The sequence below is a fragment of the Hemicordylus capensis genome, chromosome 4 (genome assembly GCF_027244095.1).
Source record: "Hemicordylus capensis ecotype Gifberg chromosome 4, rHemCap1.1.pri, whole genome shotgun sequence".
NCBI classification, from domain to species: domain Eukaryota; kingdom Metazoa; phylum Chordata; class Lepidosauria; order Squamata; family Cordylidae; genus Hemicordylus; species Hemicordylus capensis.
Window position 1 is genome coordinate 152034976 of NC_069660.1, and position 22275 is coordinate 152057250.

The 22275-nt window shown below is 45.1% G+C and overlaps 1 protein-coding gene across 2 annotated transcripts in view; it reads left to right on the forward strand.

Annotated features, from left to right (window-relative positions):
- NMNAT2 (nicotinamide nucleotide adenylyltransferase 2) overlaps nt 1-22051 on the forward strand; it is a 120980-nt gene extending 98929 nt beyond the window's left edge. For both annotated transcript variants that reach the window (XM_053248069.1, XM_053248070.1), the window contains exons 7-12: nt 1093-1173; nt 2366-2410; nt 8618-8694; nt 14820-14921; nt 17209-17276; nt 18644-22051. In XM_053248069.1, the coding sequence (XP_053104044.1) occupies nt 1093-1173; nt 2366-2410; nt 8618-8694; nt 14820-14921; nt 17209-17276; nt 18644-18746 (476 nt within the window). In that variant the 3' untranslated portion in view covers nt 18747-22051. The remainder of the gene's footprint in view (nt 1-1092; nt 1174-2365; nt 2411-8617; nt 8695-14819; nt 14922-17208; nt 17277-18643) is intronic.
- The last annotated feature ends 224 nt before the right edge of the window (nt 22052-22275 follow it).

Sequence of the window (22275 nt, forward strand, 5' to 3'; positions counted from 1 at the left end):
CACTTTCTGCTGTCCAAGACTAGTTGCATGGAACTAGAACTGGACCACAATCCTTAAGATTAAACTGGCACCCTAAATATTAATCCATAAAATAGGAATCTGTATCAGATGAACAAAGGCTGCAATCTTATGCATATTTACTTGGGAAAGTCCCACTGAACAGCCTTATTTCTCAGTAAGCATGCTTAGGATCAGGCTTTACAGAACAAACCACACGATACATGCCAATGCTTGTAACAATGCCTCAGCTTTTATAAAAATGAAAAGAAGGCTTGGGAAGCCATGCTTTTGAATGAATTGTGGTGGCGTGTGTGTGTGTGTGTGTGTGTGCATGTGCGCATGCGTGTGTGCTTAACTCTTTCTCTGTCGACTGTTTTTCTGATCAAAATCCTCTTCTCACACACTCCGAGTTGTCTTCCCCCTGCAGGGATATATTATAATCCGTGTACAAACATATAATTATCCATGTAAATATACATCTCGACTCCTGGGGAATAGCTTGAGATGTGCTTTTGAGCAGAAAAACTGCTGGCAAGGAAAGGATTAAGTGTGTGTGTTCTTAGCTGCCCAAGGCAGCTTTTCATTTTTATTTATTTTTATTTTTCAAAGACCAAAACTGTCAGGGCTTTGTTGCATGCATTTTTATGCAGCATGTAGTTTGTTTCCTCAGGCTGCAGTCCTATGCACCTAGAAGCGGCTTTCATTAACATTAGCAAAATTTGCTTCCAGATAAACCTGGTTAAGATTTGACTGCAAGACGGCGAAGCTACTACACGTATGCCATAAATATATCACGGTGAAACTCACATTCTAGTGATTGCACCCAAATGTGGTTACACATTGTTTCCATCATACAGTTTGGGGAATGGAATTCAGAACTATGATGACAGAAATGTTAATCTTTTTGCCGAAGAGATCAGCATAATAAAATGTTTAAGGCTTAAAAAAAACAAGTCAAAAAGTTATTATTTTCAGATGTGGAAAAGCCCCTGAGTTGAGGTGAAATTTGCTGTTTCAATTTAAGCACAAGACTGCTTTTGCTCTGTAGTAGACCCTAATGTGTCTCTCCCCCCGCCCCACTTTCTTTTTAAGCAAAGTTTTTGGGGAAGGTGGGAGAAAGCCTTAGCAGGATTTGCTGCGTTCGCCCACCCATGGAGCGTTTCACCTTTGTGGGTAAGTCACAGAAACACTGCTTAATTAACTGGTTGAGACATTTAATGTTGTGACCTGCAATTGAAATAATCCTCTTTCCTGGCTGTCGTTCAATACACCTTTGCCCTTTTTCCAGGGCCTCTGGGCTTCGAGAGTCTGTATATTAATCAATGCAGCTAACAGTGAATTTGCATTGACATACAGCAGATGATAGTCATCTTAAGTGGCACAGTGGGGAAATGCTTGACTAATAAGCACAAGGTTGCTGGTTCGAATCCTCGCTGGTACTATATCAGGTAGCAGTGATATAGGAAGATGCTGAAAGGCATCATCTCATACTGCGCAGGAGATGCTGATGGTAAACCCCTCCTGTATTCTACCAAAAGAAAACAACAGAGCTCTGTGGGCGCCAGGAGTCGAAATCGACTTGACAGCACACTTTACCTTAAGGCAGCTCTGGTTGTGCTACTGTAGGACATTCTTGGTGCTTCCTGGGAAGTGTACATCCAACTCAGGATCTTCCAGGACTCAGGAGGAAGCATGTCAGTAGCTGAGCTAGTGGCATTTAGCTTCTGTGTACGAGCTGAAATGTTACTAAAGATGGGTGAACTTCCCTTGATTTGGTTTGGCAATACTTGGTCAAACTTGCTTGGGCATCTTAACTAGGTCTAAAATGATAGTTCAGGTGTTGGACATCTCCCCCTTGCCCTGGTCCTCTCTATATGAAATCAGATTGACTTCAGACGTCCCACTCCCAGCTGGAAACTTTTTACCAGGCCTATATAATCTGGTAACATTCTGGGGCTTGGCAGCATCTGTGTTACTTGCAATTGTAATGGTTTCCCTGCATTTTCAGCACTTGGAAATAGTGGCCCACATACGATGCAGCATCCTGTGTGGACTGCTGCGTGCTCCTGACGTACCATCCACGCAGCTGCGCAGGAATGCACAAACGTCAGGAACTGCATGAACGCAGTTGTATGATGATATGGCCAATGGAAATAATGGTTCCATTGCAGCAGCTGTGTTCGTGCCATTTCCAACATTTGTGCAAGAGGACTCTTGTACAACTGCATGGATGGTGCAGTGTTTTGGTGCAACAAACAGTGTTTTAAACCGTGAGTGGGTGGAATCTCCCTGTGGGGAGAGAGCTGTGTCCTTTGCTGGTTTGTCTTGTAAAACTAAACTCTAGCATGTTTCTTTCCCTCTCTAGATGAAAATGCAAATTTGGGTACAGTAATGAGATATGAAGAGATTGGTAAGTACTGCTTGTATGTATGTATGTATGTATGTATGTATGTATGTATGTATGTATGTATGCCTTTTCCTGACTGAAGTAATCCATAAATAATCCAACAATAATTACAAATTAACTAAGATCACTAAAACAGCAGATAAAACCCCACCATAATTTAGCTGATGAAAACATGTTTAAAAGAACTCATGGAATACACATATGTTTAGCTTCTGTTTAAAAACTGAGGTTGGGGGAACCTGGTGGAGGTTGGCTCTCTCCCGGACATGGATCTCTAATCAGGGCATCCAAGACTGATCTAAGCATCTTGGGGACTTTTAAAGGAGCAGACTGACTTTGAGGAAAAGTGGGCCCAGACCATTTAGGATGCAGAGGCCTAAGTCAGCACTTTAAACACAGCCTGGAAACAAATCGGCAGCCAGTGCAGTGTCAGAGGTTGTTAATTTTTAGCCCAGTGGGCAAAACAGCAGAGCACTAAGGAATGGGCACACACTCCAGTTACAGAGTGGGTAGCAGAGGATGGTTTAGTTATTGCAGCTATTTAGAGAAAACACATGGAGATCCTTGTAGAACTAAGTGCTAAGTATTTATTGGTTAAGTACACTTGTATAGGAAAGACCTAAAGCTAATCTAAAGGACTACATAGTGGATAGGTAAGGAGAGAGATGTTTCCATCTGCTCTCTAGGAGGAAGGGAAGGATTGTGACTCAGCAGCACAGGAAGTGCGGAAGTGTCAGATCAGGGATCGTAGAGACAGATAGAACAGTTAAGGAGAACCTCACTCACTATATCTACTCCCAGTGCCCCTAGTGGTCAATAGGATAGTAGGTGCAAAAGGTCGATGCACTGGAACTCCATCTCCAACATGCAGTTCATGCAGGGTAGGTCTTATATTGGCCTCATCCAACTCACCTTCATCAGTCCTTTGGTGATGGCTGCATTCTGTGGCAGCTGCAGTTTCTAAACTGCCTTCAAAAACAATTCCACGTAGAGGGTGTTGCTGTAGTCTAGTCTAGATGTAACTCAGACATGTGTCACAGGAATCAGGTCTGTCCTGTCCAGCTAGGGCTGCAGTTGGTGCACCAGCCAAAGTTGGGCAAAAACATTCCTGGCCACCGGTGATATCTGGGCACCCATAACAATTCCCAACTGTGTGCTTGATCATTCACGGGGAGTACAACCCTATTTCAGACAAGTCTACTGCCAGTAACGTAGTCAGTGTTTCCTCTGGTTAGCAAGACCTCTGTTTTTTTGGAGTTTAGCTTCAGTTTGTTCATCCCTCTCAAAACCGCCTCCCAACACTGGTCCAGAGTCTCCACTGCCTCCCTGGGATCAGATGCAGCAAATGGGAGCAGGGGTAGTCCTTCCATGAAGTTTGGTGAGGTGGCCTCCTCAGGTGGCAGATTATTGGAGCGCCAACAGGGTGGCAGGATGCCTCCCACGGCCACCATCTTGGGAATCCATCTGACCTTTGCAGCCTTTACAAAGAGCACTCTTCTCACACTGCTTGAGGAGAGCTGGTCTTGTGGTAGCAAGCATGACTTGTCCCCATAGCTAAGCAGGGTCTGCCCTGGTTGCATCTGAATGGGAGACCTGATGTGTGAGCACTGCAAGATATTCCCCTCAGGGGATGAAGCCGCTCTGGGAAGAGCAGAAGGTTCCAAGTTCCCTCCCTGGCTTCTCCAAGATAGGGCTGAGAGAGATTCCTGCCTGCAACCTTGGAGAAGCTGCTGCCAGTCTGTGAAGACAATACTGAGCTAGATAGACCAGTGGTCTGACTCAGTATATGGCAGCTTCCTATGTTCCTACCGTGCAAGAAGCAGAAGGCGAGAAGAAGAGGCTGCTGACAAACTCCCTCCTTCCCTCCTCCCTCCCTCCTTCCACCATTCATGCTGAAGAGGGGGAAGGATTGAGGAAATCGGGTGAATTGCATTCATCTGTACACCCAAATGCTTAGTTCTTGTGTGACCTGATTCTCACCATTGCAGGTTCATGCTTTTCTGAAGTCTGGGCCCACTCGCCACTGCACAAAATGTCTGAACTGGCCCCTTTTAAAATGGTGGCTATAGCACAAGTGCTGTGCACCATTGCTGTTTTTAAAATCTCTCTTGGGAGTGTTTTGAAATGCCGGTTTAATATAGCAATAGCACTAGCACTTACATTTATATACCGCTTTATAGCCAGAGCTCTCTAAGCGGTTTACAATGATTCAGTACAATATGGCGCCCTGTGGAGGGGTGTCCTGAACAAAGGCCTCCCTATCTTCAGAGCAAATGGAAGAAGAGCAGAATATTACATAGCCAGGGTTGAGGCCATAGTGCAAGTTCAGTTCTGGGTAGAACTGGAAGAGACTCCTGCCTGAAACCTTCAAGAACCACTGCTAGTCAGTGTAGGCAATACTGGGCTTAATGGATCAAGTCAGACCATTGCTCCATTATACCAAGGCATCTTCCTATGTTCCTGTTTTCAAAGCTTGCAAGGGTGAGTTTTGAAAGGGGGCTGGCCCCCAGGAGGGATGCAGGGCAAGGCACAATTTGGCACCTTGCCTCCAGCACTTGGGCCAACCCTGAGTGAGGGGTTGCTGAGTGTAGGTATGCTGTGTGTCCTCAGCATACTGATGACACCTCAGCCCAAACTTCTAGATGACTTCCCCCAGCGGTGTCATGTGGATGTTGAGCAACTTGTAAGCATAATCCATCGCCTTAGGCACGTACAAATAAGTAAAGGTGGGAATACTTGCCGAAAGGAGAGGGGGACTGTTCTGTTCACCAGCAGGGGACCATCAGATCAAGTGTTGGCTCCAGTCAGGCAAGATGACACAGGGGGCCACAATGCACATGATGCCAAAAGTATTACTCATCTTTTCATTCACGAATAGCAGCTGGATTAGGCCCCACTGCTGATTGAGATCATGGGATTTGGGGGGTTGCGGGGGGGGGGGCTTTTAGATGGTTTTAACCTTGCTGTATGATATGGTCCCAATCCGTATCAGCTGCTATTCACTAAAGAAAAACTGTCAGGGCTAATAACACTTTAAACATCACGTGTAGTTTGGCCTTGAGACTAAATTTAGACCAGATGTATAGTAAATAGTCAGTTGCTCACTCACCCCAGGTGAGCGAGCAGGGACGTTTTATAATTTGAAGGAACTCCCACACACACACACACCACTGCCCTTTTCAGGCTATTGATGTGTCAAAAATTGCTACTACAGATATCCATAGTATAAAGTAAAGATGGCTAGCGAAGATTTTTGCAAGCTAGTAATTTTTTGTGCACCTATTTGCAAGACTTGTTAAGGCTGTATTATAACTGCTGTTGGGTGAGGTAAAAGCAGATGCCCAGGGTTCGCACAAAACCCTTTCCCTAGCTCTCCCCAAAGGTTTCCTCCCTTAATGGCATGCTCTTCTACCAAATCAGTAAAGCAACCAAATGGAATGAAGCTTCTTGTAACACTCCCACGTGATGGGGAAATTGGCAGCAGGTACCCCCAGGACTCAGAGCACTGGCCAAGGAGTGCAGGCTCCTAATGTCCTTCCTGGCCCGCCTGTTAAACTTACAGATGAACCAAGAGTTGTGCCACTTTCCTAGTCCCATGAGGACTCATTGGGCTCTTGCCTCCTCCAGCTCCACATCGTCATCGGCCGTCAATTTGGTCAGACAAAACAGTGAAGCAGCAGGGCTCCTGCCCGGAGCCTCAGCCCCCTGCCCCACCCCAAGCACCTAAGCAATGGGTACTCAAGCTGTGAATCCTTCACAAATCCCTTTGACCAATTCCGATTCAGCAGCCTGCTGCATCAGTTCTCTTGTGAAGTTAGCCTGTTGCTCCACCAGCCATTGCCCAAACTGGGTGAGGTCCATGACTGGTAATTGTCCCGGCAGCCTGAGGCTCTCTTACTCCAAGTACGTCCCTCTCAAAGTTCTCAAAATGCTGTTGGATTACAATGTCTATTATCCAGTGTTTCCTCTAACAAGGATTCCCAGATGTTGTTGACTATAACTCCCAGAATCCCCAGCTGCAGTGGCTTTTGCTTGGGGATTCTGGGAATTGTAGTTAACAACATCTGGGAATCCCTGTTAGAGGGAACACTGCCATTATCCATTTTTGGCCATTGTGGCTGGGATGATGTGAGTTGTAGTCCAACATTATATGGGGACCCAAGACTGAAACCCTCTCCCTTAACCAATGGTCTGACTCGGTATATAGCAGCTTCCTATGTTCCTAAGAAAAAGCCCTGCAGGGTCATACCAAAGGCCCATCTAGTCCAATAACCTATTTCATGCACTGGCCAACCAGGTGTATCTAGGAAGCCCACAGTGGGGGAAAGAGGGCAAGCCCCCCCCCCAAAGTCCCATCTGATTCTGATGGAAATATACATATATCTAAGCTAGTAGCCACTGATATCCCTGTTCTCCATGAATTTGTCTAATCCCCTTTTAAACCCATCTAGATTGGTGGCCATCACCACATCTGGCAGCAGAGAATGCAATAGTTTAACTACATGTTGTGTAAAGAAGTGCCTTTTTTTGTCTTTCCTGAATCTTGCAGCATTCTGATGATGACCCCAGGTTCTAATATTATTAGGGGGAGGGGTGGTGGAGAAACCGCTCTCTGTCCACACCATGCATAATTGTATACTCCTTTATCATGTTCCCTCTTACCTGCTGGGGAGCTGAGACTGAGAGGGATCACCCTGTGAGATTCAGATCAGTGAAGTCTTGATTTGCAGCTCAGTCTCTCTGCCACGGTGCTACACCAACTCTCAATTCATGGTCCCACCTTAATTTCACAAAAGTCTGAAAATAAATACGTTATTTCCCCACCTTTCAAACTTATGTCAAAGAATGCTGGTATTTGGGTGACTGTCAGATTTCATTGATGTAGCTCTGGGTGTTCTGGCATTCACAAAAGTGTGCACATGTAGCATAAAATCTTAAATTTTCCTATTAGCTACAGATCACCATTGCTACCTCAACTGTACTATATAATCTTAGAGGCATGGGATTTTTGAATGCCTCTGCTTCCCTCTGGTGGCCAAAGTTTGGAATTCAGAGAGAGAGAAAGAGAGAGGGAGGGAGGGAGAGATTTCAGATCCTACCAAGCACTGAAATTGTGAGTGCTATAGCATGGTCTAAGTGCCAGGGATTGTTTTTCACTCTTGCACAATCAAGATTCTGGGAACGAGTATCGTCAGACGAACTAAACGTCATTATTTAGTCCCAGAGACTTTGTGCAAAAGAAAATGTGATGCATCCGAAGTTATTTGGAGCACCAGGACATTCCCACTGGAGTTAAGAAGTGGTTTATCTGATTCTTTGGGAACAGCACAAATTAGAGTGACACACAGTTTGGAATGGTCATTTCAATGACTTCAGCTCTCAAAGCATTTCTATAGGGAACAGTTTGCATGTACATTGAAATGCAGCCCCCTTTCTGATGGGATATTGCAATTTGTCAACAGTGCACAACATAATTACAGAAGTGCCTGGGAGAACGCCTGCAGGCGATGTGAATTTGAACATGTAGGGAAGTAGGTCTGTGTGTGGAGTCAACAGTGAGTTTCCTTTAGGAATACTTCTGATGTGAGAGTTTTTCAGAAGTGGACTGATTCCTGCAAGTCCCTCCAGTAAGTAAGTGCATAAGACATCTGTTAGGATGTCTATGATGTGCCTTTACTCTCAGAACTAGCCAGTATGCATAACTGACTTCACAGCAGGTTCGTGTACTGCAGCACTCCAGGAAGAGTTTGCACAGGTAATTAGGCATTTCTGCACAACATTGGAACATGTACAAGAACATGATGTATGTCATATCTGAAAATAGTGGCCAGCATCCAGAGCAGCTCTCATGCTGTTGTGTGCATGGAAGCCACTTCCTCATCACTTCAGTCTCCAGTGTCACTGGAAAATCTGTGTCAAATGACCCACAGCAGCAGTGTGTGATGCCGCATGGGTGGTTACAGGGGATGGGAGAACACAAAGCAAATGGGGGGGGCGGGGAGAGGAAGGAGCTTTGTGCTGGTGGAGTGCTAGTCTGGATACCGCCCAGAAAGTGGCCAACAGCTACGTGCCAAAGTCTCCTCATTTCTTCCTCCTTTAATCACTTCTCTCTTTCCAAGCCTTTGGGTGGTGGGGAATGAGATTATCATATGAGTGACCCCTGGGCAGCAGTTTGTGTCTGTATCTGTTTCTGTGTCCCTTTTTCTCCAGAGCTCCGAATCTTGCTGCTCTGTGGAAGTGACTTGCTGGAGTCCTTCTGTATCCCAGGCCTATGGAACGAAGCCGACGTGAGTAGTTACCCAGAGATGGACGCAACTACAGGTTTTTTTTTCTTCCCCCACATCTCACTCCATTTTCAAAAACTCCTCTGGTCATTCATTCATTCATTCAGCATCCTTTCCTCACCAAGGATCCTCCTTGTAGATTTCTGTGCCTTAGGAAACCCCATTCTGTCTGCTTCCATAAGGACATAAGAACAGCCCTGCTGGATCAGGCCCAAGGCCTATCTCGTCCAGCATCTTGTTTTACACAGTGGCCCACCAGATGCCTCTGGGAAGCCCTCAGGCAAGAGGTAAGGGCATGTCCCCTCTTCTGCTGTGGCTCCCCTGTAACTAATATGCACAATGCAACTCCCCTGCATTGTGCCTCTGAGGCTGGAGGACCCTGAACTTGTCTATGAATGTTGCCTCCACTTCAGATTCTAACAAAGAGAGAGTGACCAGCTACAAAGGAGAAATGACACTCTAACTGTTGTATAGAAGAGGGAATTTCAAAAGGTGCAGCTTGCCACGGAAGCAAGATTGTAGCTGGGCAGATTTGCAACAAGATTCAAAGGACCACTCTTCAATCTAATTAAACAGTGAGGATACAGTGTATGTTGCCGCTGGTGAGCTCTGCTTCACAGTGATGGCAGTAATGTCATCGATGCATATGGAGCAGCCTTATACAGAGTCAGATCACTAGTCCATCCAGTCCAGGACTGTTTACTTTGGTGAGTAGCATCTTTCCAAAGTGTGATGCTGGGGCTTTTCCTAGCCCTTCTTCCTCCTGGGATTCTAGCTGAAGACACGGGATTGTAAATGGGACTTCCAACTTGCACAGCATGTGCTTTGCCATTGAGTTATGGGTCCTGCCCTAACACAGGTCAAAACAACCAACTTTAAAAAAACCAAAACACAAAAAACACCACTACACATGACATGGAATGTGCATCTTTTAGCTTTCATACTACCCATTGCACTAAAATTGTTTTTTAAAAAAATATTTTCAAGACTGTCCCTTCCCCTTTAAAAAACTAACAGTATTTTTAAAGTAGGGGTATCCCAGTCTGGATCAGGACCATGACGTAGGGAGCTTTAGCCTCCTCACCCCCACCCCTCTGCACCATGTGCCATTTTCCTGTCAAACATCCTTGCCTCCAAAGCAGTTGTTTGTGGCAAATAGCAGCTGGGGAGGTAGTTGTTGGAAGGGAAGATGCTGGCAGGGAAAGGATTAACCTCTCCCTTGCACACCATGATCCCAATACAAATCAGAATCCCCTGTAACTGCTGTGAGTTTAGAAAAGGACTGCCCTTGTCCTTTTCTAAACTAACAGAAATCATTTTAAAGTAACATTGTCTGGGCCTGTTTTATAAGAGTAGTCATTCCATGTGTGGAAGTGCTAAGTAGTTCAAAGGAATAGGTAATCCTGATGAATAATCCCATGTGATGTGAAATGCAAGATAGGGAAAAATTTCCTTCCCTAAAAGGCACCCCTGCATGCAAAGATTAAAAAAAGCTGCATCGGTTCAAATTCCCACTTCTGTTTCAAGTATAGGAGGTTGATAGTGCTTTGCACCTGGTTACCCTAAACAAAGCACAGTCTAAAGAAGAGTGCATTTTTTGCTTATTAAGAACGTAAGAACAGCCCTGCTGGATCAGACCCGAGGCCCATCTAGTCCAGCATCCTGTTTCACACAGTGGCCCACCAGATGCCGCTGGGAAGCCCACAGGCAGGAGCTGAAGGCATGCCCTCTCTCCTGCTGTTACTCTCCTGCAACTGATATTCAGAGGCATCCTGCCTCTGGGGCTGGAGGTATTGACTCATCAAATTATTCATACCATGCATGCAGAAATTGTGCCTTTATGTTCTCCTGCCTGTGACTAATAGCAGCATCAAGGGAAATATTGTTAGCAAGTTGGCATGGGTAACCCCTCCCCCATGCCATGTTCCCAATCCAGATCATGCCTACCTCCCCCACAGTTGCATGTGCATGCATACGCATTGCGGGGCGGAGACCATGTTGAGAGTTCCAGTCACAAAACTCCATGCCATGTCTAGTTTGGCCCTAATCCTCGGCATGCCTACTCAGGAGCAATTCCCACTGAGTTCAAGTGTGCTTAGGATTGCAGCCTGAGTGGCAGAGGCATCTTGGAAGCAAGATGACTGCTGGTCCCAAGAGTGTGCTTTCTAAGGCATTTCTGAAAGACTCTATCCCAAACTGCTGCATTTAGAAAGAGACGGTCACATAATTTTAGCCCTAGATTTAGCATGTGGATTAAAAGAGCTTTAATAAGACCAAATATGGCTAGAAACATTTCTGTGTTACTGCAGGAAATGAGGGAAGCCACCCACCCCCAAACTCGTCAAGTTCTTTTCTTAATAATAGCTACAAAATCCTTTTCCTCCATCCTTGGAGACTCAGGATGTGAGAGCTGCTAAGTACAATGAAGCACAAAATCAGGGACTTAACTTCAGTCTCCAAACTGAATGAAAGAGGCATTCTGATCACAGTTGTGCCAAAATGAGAAAGCCGTCCTCTGCAATAAAAAAAAAATCATACAATTCAATAAGCTGTATCCAGGTTTCCATAAGCAACCTTGTGGTGGTAGAACTTGCTGCATGCTGTTTTACAAGGAAAGAGTAATACCAGCAGAACCACAGACAAGATTGTCAGGACCAAATTACACAGACATGCTAATATATGTGTGCTTCCAGCCGGAAGTACCTCTTTTAAAAAGAAATCTTTAGCAGCCATCCAGGAGCCAAAGTCAGTCAGGACTGGGGCAAGTGGGGAAGAGTGAGGTCCAGTTTTTCTCTGAGCCCAGTTTTCCTGCCAAAATTATTCATCCCCACTGAAGTAGCAATTTATCCCTGGAGCAGTTATTTAAGTGATTTTTTAAAATAAAATTACATACATACATACATACATACATACATACATACATACATACATACAATATATAAATCTCTAGGCGGTGTACAAATTTTAATATTAAAAATCACAGGTTAAAATACATAAAACACAATAAAACAATATAAAACAAATTATTAAAATTCTAATTAAAAGCTTGTGAGAACAGAAGAGTCTCGAGGGTCTTCCTGAAAACAAACAGAGAAGGAGATGCTCTTATTTCAGCAGGGAGCATATTCCAAAGCCCTGGGGCAGTCACAGAGAAAGCCCAGTCCTAAGTCTCCACCAGACGAGCTGCTGGCAACCATAACCAGACCTCTCCAGAAGATCATAAAAGGCGGCAGGGTTCATGACAAAGGAGGAGCTCTCTTAAATAGCCTGAACCCAAGCCGTAAAGGGCTTTATGGGTAATAACCAGCACTTTGTATTTCACCCGGAATCATATTGGCAACCAATTCAATTCTTTCAAAACCAGTGTTATATGGTCCCTTTGTGTTGTCCCAGGGACCAATCTGGCTGCTGCATTCTGTACCAACTGTAGTTTCCAGACTACGTCCAAGGGCAGCCCCACATAGAGTGCATTACAGTAGTCAAGCCTGGAGATTACCAGCATATGTACCACTGTTTTAAGGTCATTCACCTCTGACCGTCACCTCTAACTTGGAATGGAGGGTCTGCGTTCGCACATCAGCCTGATTCGCGCCAAAGTCCGTGAGAGATGTTGGGGAGCATATTACACACAATTCGGGTTTTTCATTGCATGTTAGAGCCTAGCCTGATCCACTTTTTGCGTTGGTTTTGGGGGGGGGCAAATTCGAACTCACAGTAAAGCCTTGCAGTAAGCCCACGGTAAAGTCTGCTGTCTGGGAAAGCTCCTGCAGCTTCAAAGAGAATGCAGTTCACTTTGCCTGGAGCTTTAATGACAGCCCTGCAAGATCAGGCCCAAGGATATATACAAATACGACCAGTATTTATATACCGCTTTTCAACTAAAGTTTCCAAAGCAGTTTACATAGATAGAACTAAATAAAATTTATTTATTTGTCCCTGTCACCAAAGAACTCACAATAGAAATAGAACATGACCCATTCATTCATTTGTAGGGAGGGTTGAAGCTGACCCCTGCTGTCAGACCAAAAAGGGGCCTGGAAGATCTTTGCATGCCCCCACATTCAGCCAGGCAGGCTGCCCTCCCTCATCTTGCTTTGCAGCACATTGGCCGCAGCAACTGCCTTCAGGTCCAGTCCTGACCTGTGGGCTCAGGATGGCTGCAGTGATTCTCCACTCTTCTCCAGTACTCCCCCCCCCCACCAACACACACAACACACACACCATTTTCATCCCTGCTTCAGTGGGAGAGAGCTAATAGCTTGCATGCCGTGTATGTGTGCAACTCTCATCTGTGGCAGTTTGGGGCAGGGTGTAGTGGGGATGTCATTCTGCTCCCACATCATCTGTCTTGAGTGTGGGTTGCAAGCTTTACCATCGGTAGACATTCTCTTCTGCCTGAGCCTGCAGTTTCAAGCCAACTTCGCATGTGGTTGGGAGGAGGTCGGCAGGGAGAGATGGCGACACACACATGCACACCATTATCTGTACTGTAAGGAAGCAGTCGTTCTTTCTGCAGATCACCAGAATGAAGAGCTAGCAGAGAAAGTCGAGCTCTGCTCCTATCAGCATAGGACGGAGGTTCCCAGGATCAGAGGATAAAGGAATAAAGATAACTCTCTCCCCCAGTCAGGCAAGGCTGGGATGGTTTCTCAGAGGAGTTTTTGCAAAGCCAGGAAACAAGCTGGAAACTCAGAGATAAGCCTACTAGAGCGATAAGGCCCCTCCTGTTTTTAAGGAGAAAACCTTAACTTCCAACAGGAAATACTGTGTATAATGGCCTAGTTTTTGTGTTCTTTGGATCCATATTACAGAGTACTTCAGCACTGAAACACCAATCAAACTCTTTCCTTCCTCTCTCCGCCCTTCCGGTCCCTAGAGAGCTGTGACTGGATTTAGTAGAACCTGGACATGGGCCTCTCTCCCTTTCTCACTATACAGGTTGATTGCCCGCCTGCCTGCCTGCCTGCCTCCCACTAGCTCTTCTACTTCATAGAAACCATAGACCCAGCGTGCTAAAAAAGTACAACCTCTGCCCTAGAATTTGTCCACTTTGGTTGTGTTGAGTGTTGCAAGGGCAATGGGTTCTCTCTGTCTCTTCTTCAGTGGATATGTGAAAGCCAGTTTCCAGGATTCTATTTCACACGAGCATCATATCAAGAAACATACCCCAGGGAGGGAGGGAGGGAGGGAGAGATGTAGAGGAAGATAGATGGGTATGTAGATAAGGGCTGGGCTCGGTTCTCAGTAGTTCCCGGGGATTTTGATGGGACAGGTTCAATGATAACCAGTTGAGAATGGGCCAGCCTCATCTTGGGTACTCCTCAAAAGCAGGTTTAACATCTACCCACGATTGTTCCCGAGTGCACCTTTTTATTTCCTCTCGTACAAATGAATGGCTGTACCTTCTTCCTATGCGGACAAGTGCACTTAGGAACAGTGAACCAAAACCTGAACATTATTCCCGACACTGGCCACCATTCACTGTGTGATCAGAGGGGTAGATCGGGGTGTGTGTGTGTGTGTGTGTGTGTGTGTGTGTGTGTGTGTGTGTGTGTTACCCGTGCTAACTGAGCAAAGAGGCACCTTTTAAAAAGTGATGTTTCTCTTATATTTAGCAGGGGGAGAGCAACGGGCCCTATCCCTCTCCAGCACAGCATCCCTCTAGTGGCTGCTGGTGGTGTCTGTCTTACGTTTCTTTTTTTAGATTGTGAGCCCTTTGGGGATTGGGAGCCATTTTATTTCATTTGTTTATTAATTTCTCTGTAAACTGCTTTGTGGCCTTTTTTGTTGAAAAGTGGTAGATAATTATTCGTCATATTTGCATTCCTATGTGTTTGTGTGTGTGTGCGTACGCACATGTGTGCATTATTTCCCCAGGGCACCTTGAAGTACACCAGCCCTTCACCATCTCCAACCACTAAGCATCTGGTTAAGCCTTTTGTTAGTTAAGCCAGGGACAGAGCTACGATTGGGACTGCCTCCCCCACCTCTCCCTCCCCAATGACCAGCTCGCCAGCCACTCCTGCTGCTGCCCACCACCACTACACTCTTCTCTGGCCGTACTGGCCAATTTGCAAGAATAGACTCCCCGCCCCTGTTCTAAAAGGTATTCTTTTGTCTTACAACAGATGGAGGTGATAGTTGGGGATTTTGGCATTGTTGTCGTGCCACGAGACGGTGTTGACACAGACCGGATTATGAACCATTCCTCAGTACTCCGCAAGTACAAAGTAAGGCCTTGCATACTAAATGGAGTGAGATGCTTTGCCAGAGCTACAGAATACTTCTCCTGTGCCTGGCTTTTCCTGTCTAACATCATTGGCTGGTCTGCTTCCTTTCCCTCCTAATCCTGAGCACCTTTGGGGTCTGATGGCTCTTTAAGAAGAAAAGCAGGGTGAGCTCTCTGGAGCTATGGCTGTAACATGCTGCAGTGATGACTTGCCACTCTTCAGTAGTCAGAGCAAAACATATTGTGTGCATTTCAACAGCGTTTTCACACTTGTGGCTTAAAAAACTTTCTGCAGCTATAAAGAGAAGTACATGATGTCCTGGCTGTAACTGTGTCAGTCAGCAGGACAGGAGGGAAAGTTGAGGTAGTGGGCTGGTTTGGATGATATTTCTCTCCCCTGTGGTCCAGGAACTAGCCCATATGATTAAAAGGGAAGCACAGGTCGTGTGCCCACCGTGATACCTTTCACAGACATTCTGACACCTTTCTGATATGTTACTTGATCATGGGATATGTGTGTGTGGATTGTCTAAACTACCTCTCTACACGGGACTCCAAATACTAGTTTAAACAGTCCATCCTCCACATGCAATAAAGAAATAAAGCAGGTGAGCTTTGGGATGTCTATAAAAGGCAACATGACAGGCAAGCTTAAGACCATAGCTCTGCTGGATCAGGCCCAAGGCCCATCTAGTCCAGCATCCTGTTTCACACAGTGGCCCACCGGATGCCTCTGAAAAGCCCACAGGCAAGAGCTGAGGGCATGCCCTCTCTCTTGCTGTTACTCCCCTGCAACTGGTATTTAGAGGCATCTTGCCTCTGAGGCTGGAGGTAGCCTATAGCCACAAGATTAGTAGCCACTGATAGACCTGTCCTCCATGAATTTATCTAAACCCCTCTTAAAGCCATCCAGGCTGTTAGCTTACACCACATCTTGTGGCAGAGAATTCCATAGGTTAATTATGCATTGAGTGAAAAAGTACTTCCTTTTGTCAGTCCTAAACTTTTTACCAATCAATTTCATGAGATGATGCCTGGTTCTGTTATCATGAGAGAGGGAGAAATATTTCTCTCTATCAACTTTCTACACACCATGCATGATTTTATAGCCCTCTCTCATGTCTCCCCTCAGTCATCTTTTTTCTAAACTAAAAAGCCCCAGGTGTTGTAGCCTTGCCTCATAAGAAAGGTACTGTAGGCCCCTGATAATCTTGGTTGCCCTTTTCTGCACCTTTTCCAGTTCTAGAATGATCTTTCTAAGATATGATAACCAGAACTGTACGCAGTACTCCAAATGTGACCGCACCATAGTTTTGTATAATGGCATTATAGTATTAGCAGTTTTATTTTCAATCCCCTTCCTAATTATTCCAAGCATGGAATTGACCTTTTTTTTACAGCTGCCACACACTGAGTTGACACTTTCAATGAGCTGTCCAGCATGACCCCAAGATCCCTCTCCTGGACAGTCACCAACAGCCCAGACCCCATCAGTGTATAAGTGCAGTTGGGGTTTTTTGCCCCAATATGCATTACTTTATATTTGCTAACATTGAATCACATTTGCCATCTTGTTGCCCTTTTGGAGCTCCTCACAATCTCTTTTGGATTTCAGTACCCTAAATAGTTTGGTATCATCTGCAAATTTGGCCACCTCACTGCTTACCCCAACTTCTAGATCATTTGTGAACACATTAGAGCACTGATCACAATACAGATCCTTGGGGGACCTCACGTCTTACTTCCCTCCATTGTAAAAACTGTCCATTTATACCCTCCTTCTGTTTCCTGTCCTTCAACCAGTTACCGATCCACACATGAACCTGTCCCCTTATCCCATGAAGGCCAAAGCAATAATAATAATAATAATAATAATAATAGAATAAGTCATCCCCTGCACTCCCACATCCCACACCAACATCAAAATGATGAGAATTCATTATAGTTGTCAATTTTAAAGAATAATGTCACTAAAAACAAATATGAATAGGAGAGCAGCAAAAAAGCATGTAAAAGTGGCCCAACTTTATTGGCAGGTAAACACATTGTGTCTCCACCCCCACCCCCCGCAAAATGGCTACTGGAGAGAAAGGGAGAAAAACATCCATTTTCCTAGCGCTAAGAGCAATTATTTTTGTGAACCAATGTGAGGATACTATCACCAGTGAGAAAGCTCTGCCCCTTGTGCTCAGTCAGAAATAATGTTTCAGAGCAGAACCCTCCTCCTTCATAATCGTATAGCATGGGAAAGGACTCTTGTTAATGCTCTGTCTTTGGTTCCTCTACAGAACAATATTCTGGTTGTGAAAGATGATGTGAATCACCCCATGGCCATTGTCAGTTCAACCAAAAGCAGGTGCGTGAGTTGGGGAAGCGGGAGAGAGGGTCCTGTGAGTAAAAATGGGAACATTCCCTAACAGGAGCATTTCCACAGGAGTTTGCAGAGGGGAATTTTTTCAAGGAGATGGCAATGTTTGCTAGCTGTACAGGAAACAAAAGCAAAGAGGGCTTCCTTACCTTGTCCATCCCTCCCCAAAACTGCAGTCCTTTATTCAAGACTCTTATTATGCCAATTGCTAATTTGAGAATCCATATTCTGGAAGAAAAAAGTCCAGTTTTCTCTAGCTAGCAAGAGGGAACGGTGGGCAAAAGGACTTGGGCAGGAGAAGCTACAGTTAGACACTCTCTCTCTCTCTCTCTCTCTCTCCAGGTTACAGCCTTGGTAACTCTCAAATACATAATTTTTGTTTAATTGCATAATTTCATTGCAGACTTGAAGGGTGCTTACTTGTGGAATTGGAGGTGGGGATTCGCAACTCTTTTGATAAGATAGTGGATCATTTTAAGGAACACATTTGCCAGCCTTAGCTCTCTGTATGCAGCCTTGAGAGCATAGGAAAGGCGGCTTATAAGCAATAAAGCTTAAATGGCACAACCTTTTTTTTCATAGTTGTTTTTACAAGTGCCAGAGAAGTTACCCAGGCATGTCTGGGCTGGTCTACACAAACAGCAGGCGATGTGATAGACTGGAGCCTTTCTTGTCAACATCTAGTTTCCATCTATTCAGCCATATAATTCTTCCACCTGAAGTCTGAAGTGGTACAGTTGAGGGAGTGTTTTACCACAGGCACTGCTGTTTATGAAGAATAGCTCTTATTTGTATAAGATTTGTAGCTTATTTGTATAAAGGGAATGAATCCTGTCAAAACAAAAATGTCCCCTTCCTTTCCCATTCAAGTATTAGACATCATCTTGGGCCTGGTGCATTACATTTGAACACTATGAGCAGAGGGGCTGGAGATCGAGGACCCCTCCCTGCTCTTAGAGTTGCCCATCCTCCTGGGACTTGTTTCATCCCTGCCTCCCCACCAGTGTTCCCTCTAAGGTGTGCTTGTTTGTTTTTTTAATGTCTGCTCAGTTAATTTTAGATCCCACTCCGATTGAATCAGGACGGTCCCACTCTGAATGCATGTGCGCGCACACTGCTTTGATAGTGCTGCCCAGAAGAAAATTCATTCCGTACACAGATGAAAAAAATTAGAGAGAGCACTGCTCCCCACCCCTCTCCACCCCCTATCTTCCCAGCAATCCATTTCTTCAGGAGCAGCCCCAGAAACGGCAGTCCATCTTCAGTTGGAGTGGCTGGCCTTTGCATGCTGCCAGTTTCAGCGTGAGCGGACTTATTCTCTTCCCCTAAACCCTACCCTTCTCTTTCCTTCACAGACTGGCTCTTCAGCATGGTGATGGACATGTTGTGGATTACCTGTCTCAGCCAGTCATCGACTACATCCTCAAGAGTCAGCTGTACCTGAATGCCTCTGGTTAAACCTCCCTGGGCATTGCAACAAGGCAACGCTATTATTCTACTTTCCTATGGTTGTTCATCTCTCTATTTCACACAATTTCTTTTCTTTCTTTCTCACTGCCTCTTGCGTGCATCTGCCTGTTTCACTCTGATTCCGCTGCTGCTTCCTGCACAGTGCAGGGAAGTGCAGCATACAGCCAACCAAACACTTATTGGCAATCTCCCCCTTACCACCCCCACCCCCCAGTAGTTAGGAGGGAAGATGGAAAAGAGTAACAGCTGCCACGTGCCTAAGCCGGGCAGCTTTGGTGTCTACCTTCCCAGCATGCATTAGGGAAAGTAGCATATCCACCTTCCCAGCATGCCTTGGGAGCCAGGAAGGAGGTTCTCTTTTTTTTCTCCCCTCTCTCATAATGTGTCAGCTAAATAAATCTCTGTGAGTCTTTTTATTTTTAGTAATAGTCCTTTTCCTTTTTTAAAAATTATTGTGATATGTTTAAATTAGAATGTGGTTGGCAAAAGACTATTCTAACCTACTTAGTACAGAGCCCAGAATTGTTTAGGTCGGTTGTAGAAGAATTTAGCCTCGAAGTCTGTTTTGTTTTGTTTTGTTTTAAATTCCAAATTCTTGATACTGTTTTCTGGAGCAAAAATGATTTGCTGGAGAAGCAGCAGAAGGAAAATAGAAAGCAGCCTTGTCTCATATGTAGCTGATTCTACTTGTAAATAATATTTGTTTCCAGGGGAGAGAGGTTTGGAGGGGCGTTTTCTGTAGTCCTTCAACCCCTTCTTAAAAGGGAACACTCCTCTTGAGTGGGTTGGGGAGGATAGCCACAAAGCTCACCTCTCTTGGGGTGGATGCAACCCATCTCATTTATCCGGTTTCCCTGTTTCATCTGACTTTGAACTGGCTAACCCCCCTCTCCGTGGCTTAAAGCCTCCCATCCACCCCCACCACATAAGCAAGGAGTTTCATAGCTTGCTGTGTCTACTGTACTCTTGCTAGTTTTGCTAGCTCAGGCCCGCCTGCATCAGTTCACAGCTGTCTTTTGCTGTCAACATACACATGTCCTCCTTGTGGGGACCTTTACTTACTTCCACACTCAGGTCATGGGGGTGTTTTTCCACATGCCCAGAAAGGTTGCATGAGAGGAAGTTTCTGCTTAAGTTTATCCTTAGCAAGAAAGAGACCGGATTCATGGTTTTTCCCACAGGTAATTGCAAAAAAACCAACCAACCAACAAACAAAAAACCAGCAGCTGCACTAGTGCGGCAGTCTAGCTGACTGTGAACATGTAGCCAGGCAAGAAACCAGGGGTTCTTGGGGACCATCTATGGTGGCAAATAGCAACATAGGCAAAACTGTCTCCAGCTTTTGCTTAGGATTGTAAGGTAAACATTTGCAACTGTTGTAACAGACGGATGCTGGTTCTTGTACATGAGCAACACGGTGCGAAGGCCTTTAGGCCTCTGCCAGCTCAGAGGACTCCAGAAATACCTTTGAGGTCGAAGGCCCAGAGAAGAAGAAATGTACTAAAATAAAGTTTGAAATCTAGAAGAAGAAATGCTCTATAGTTCAGCAATAGTTTGTCACAAACCAAGAGTTGTAATGTCTTGCTGGACCCAGCTACATGAGGGTTGGGGAACAAAGGAGCTGTTATTTATGCTACCAGCAAAATTACGGCCCTACCCAATGTTCCTATTCCCTTAGAGAAACCAGTGCAGCACAAAGCTTTGCACCAAAGCTTTCATAGATGAGAAGAAGGAGAGGAGAGAGATGTGGCTAATTGCTAATGTAGGGCTCTATTTCATTTCCTATATAGCTGCAAAAGAAGAGGTAAGTTAACAAGCATCTGAGGTCTTCTGGGGTCCTTGCTTTCAGGTTAAGCAAAGAGCCAAACTACCTGCACAGATAGTTGTCCTGAATCTGTACTGCTTGAGAATGTAGCCAGAGGAGTTGCATGTTTGAATACTAGAACAAAAACCTCACTGCATGTAGTAGTTAGCAGATCAGGGAGAAGACTTCTTCTCTAGCCCAGGGTTAGTTTTCTACATGCAGGGGAAGATGAGGTATTCAAGCACATAATCTTCTACTTACGTGCTAAACTGGTACAGGCATACAGTTGGAGGAATGTTCCATGTGGTTTCTGCAGGTGTAACCTGGCTATTACTGTGTGGAGTGAAAGTAGAACTTCAGCAATGAACTGTGGTGTTCGCACCTGGAGGGAGCCTTTAGGGAGCCTTACTATGACTTAAGTATTCTTGTTGTCCAATGAGGAGCTAAGGCATTTTCCATCAGGATAAGCACTTAGAAACCAGAGACGATTGCGTGCGGGGGGTGGGGCACACGGACAGGGATGGCTCTCTGAAACTTCTGCCACCACCTGGCATTGTAGGGCACACACAAAATGTTTGGTACCCTCAGACACCCACTGCTGTCATAGGCAGATGTACAAAAGAGACAGTCTCTTTGAGACTTTTTTTCTACTCACAGGAAGCTTAGATATCTTACATGGCCCTAGATAAATAGCTCTCTCGCTGTCCTGTTGTGCACATCAACTTCTGTTCTCCAAAGCACTTTCTTGTTCTCATGACTCTGTTAATCAAAAGCAGCTACAGCCTCTTACTGGAATCCACTTTCCATCACAAAACCAAACTGCAGAACACAGAGCCAACAATGTATTCAATGGTGATTGGAAAAGTAGTACAGCTGTCTGAGAGAGAAACCGTCACAGTGGCCATCTAAAGGGGTTAAAGGGCAGTTCTGTGGTGGAAACGTACGAGGATGACGACAAAAGAATGGACCCGCCATACTCTTGAACAAAAGCTGGATTATCAGGCCACTTTCCAACTTCATCCAGTGTAGGACAGCATGCCTTAGGAACATAGCATTGTGGTACAGATGATGTATATAATGTCTTACTAGTCTTATCTTTGCCTTCATATGCTCAGTTGCTCTTATGGTTGGGAGGGGAGGGGGGACAAAGTTGTAGGGTGCGGGGTGATGCGTTTGGAAAGCGTTGGAAGTTGGAGTAAGCAACAAACTCTGACCAGTACATCAAGGGGGTGGGTTTTTGCTGCACAGGGTGGGTGGGGGGAGGCTACTGTTAGTTTTCCATCACTGAATTCTCAATTTTAAACTGTAGAACTTGCTTTATTTTAAAAAAAGTTTCAAAAGGGAAAAAAAAAGAATTGAAAATGCCAGTTTCGCACTAATGGAATATGCTGGAGTCAGGTCATGGTTGGTAAAATGGTAATGAACAAAACAAATGCAAAACGTTTAAAATAATTGGCAAATGATGTAATAAAAATTATGCTACTGAGAACTGTGTCAACTTTCACTGTTGTTTCCAAACCCGGGCTGTTCCCAGACGGCAAGTTTACTTCCAAGTACCCCAGCAGTGGTGGGTGGGTGTTCTCACATTGGGAGGATTTACCTCTCTGTGAGATATTGAGGTACACTCCATATATTATTCAGGTTCCCCCCTGCACATTGGAGCTTAGCCCAAATTATGCCCATGCTAAAAAGTTCCACTTTTTACATGTCTTT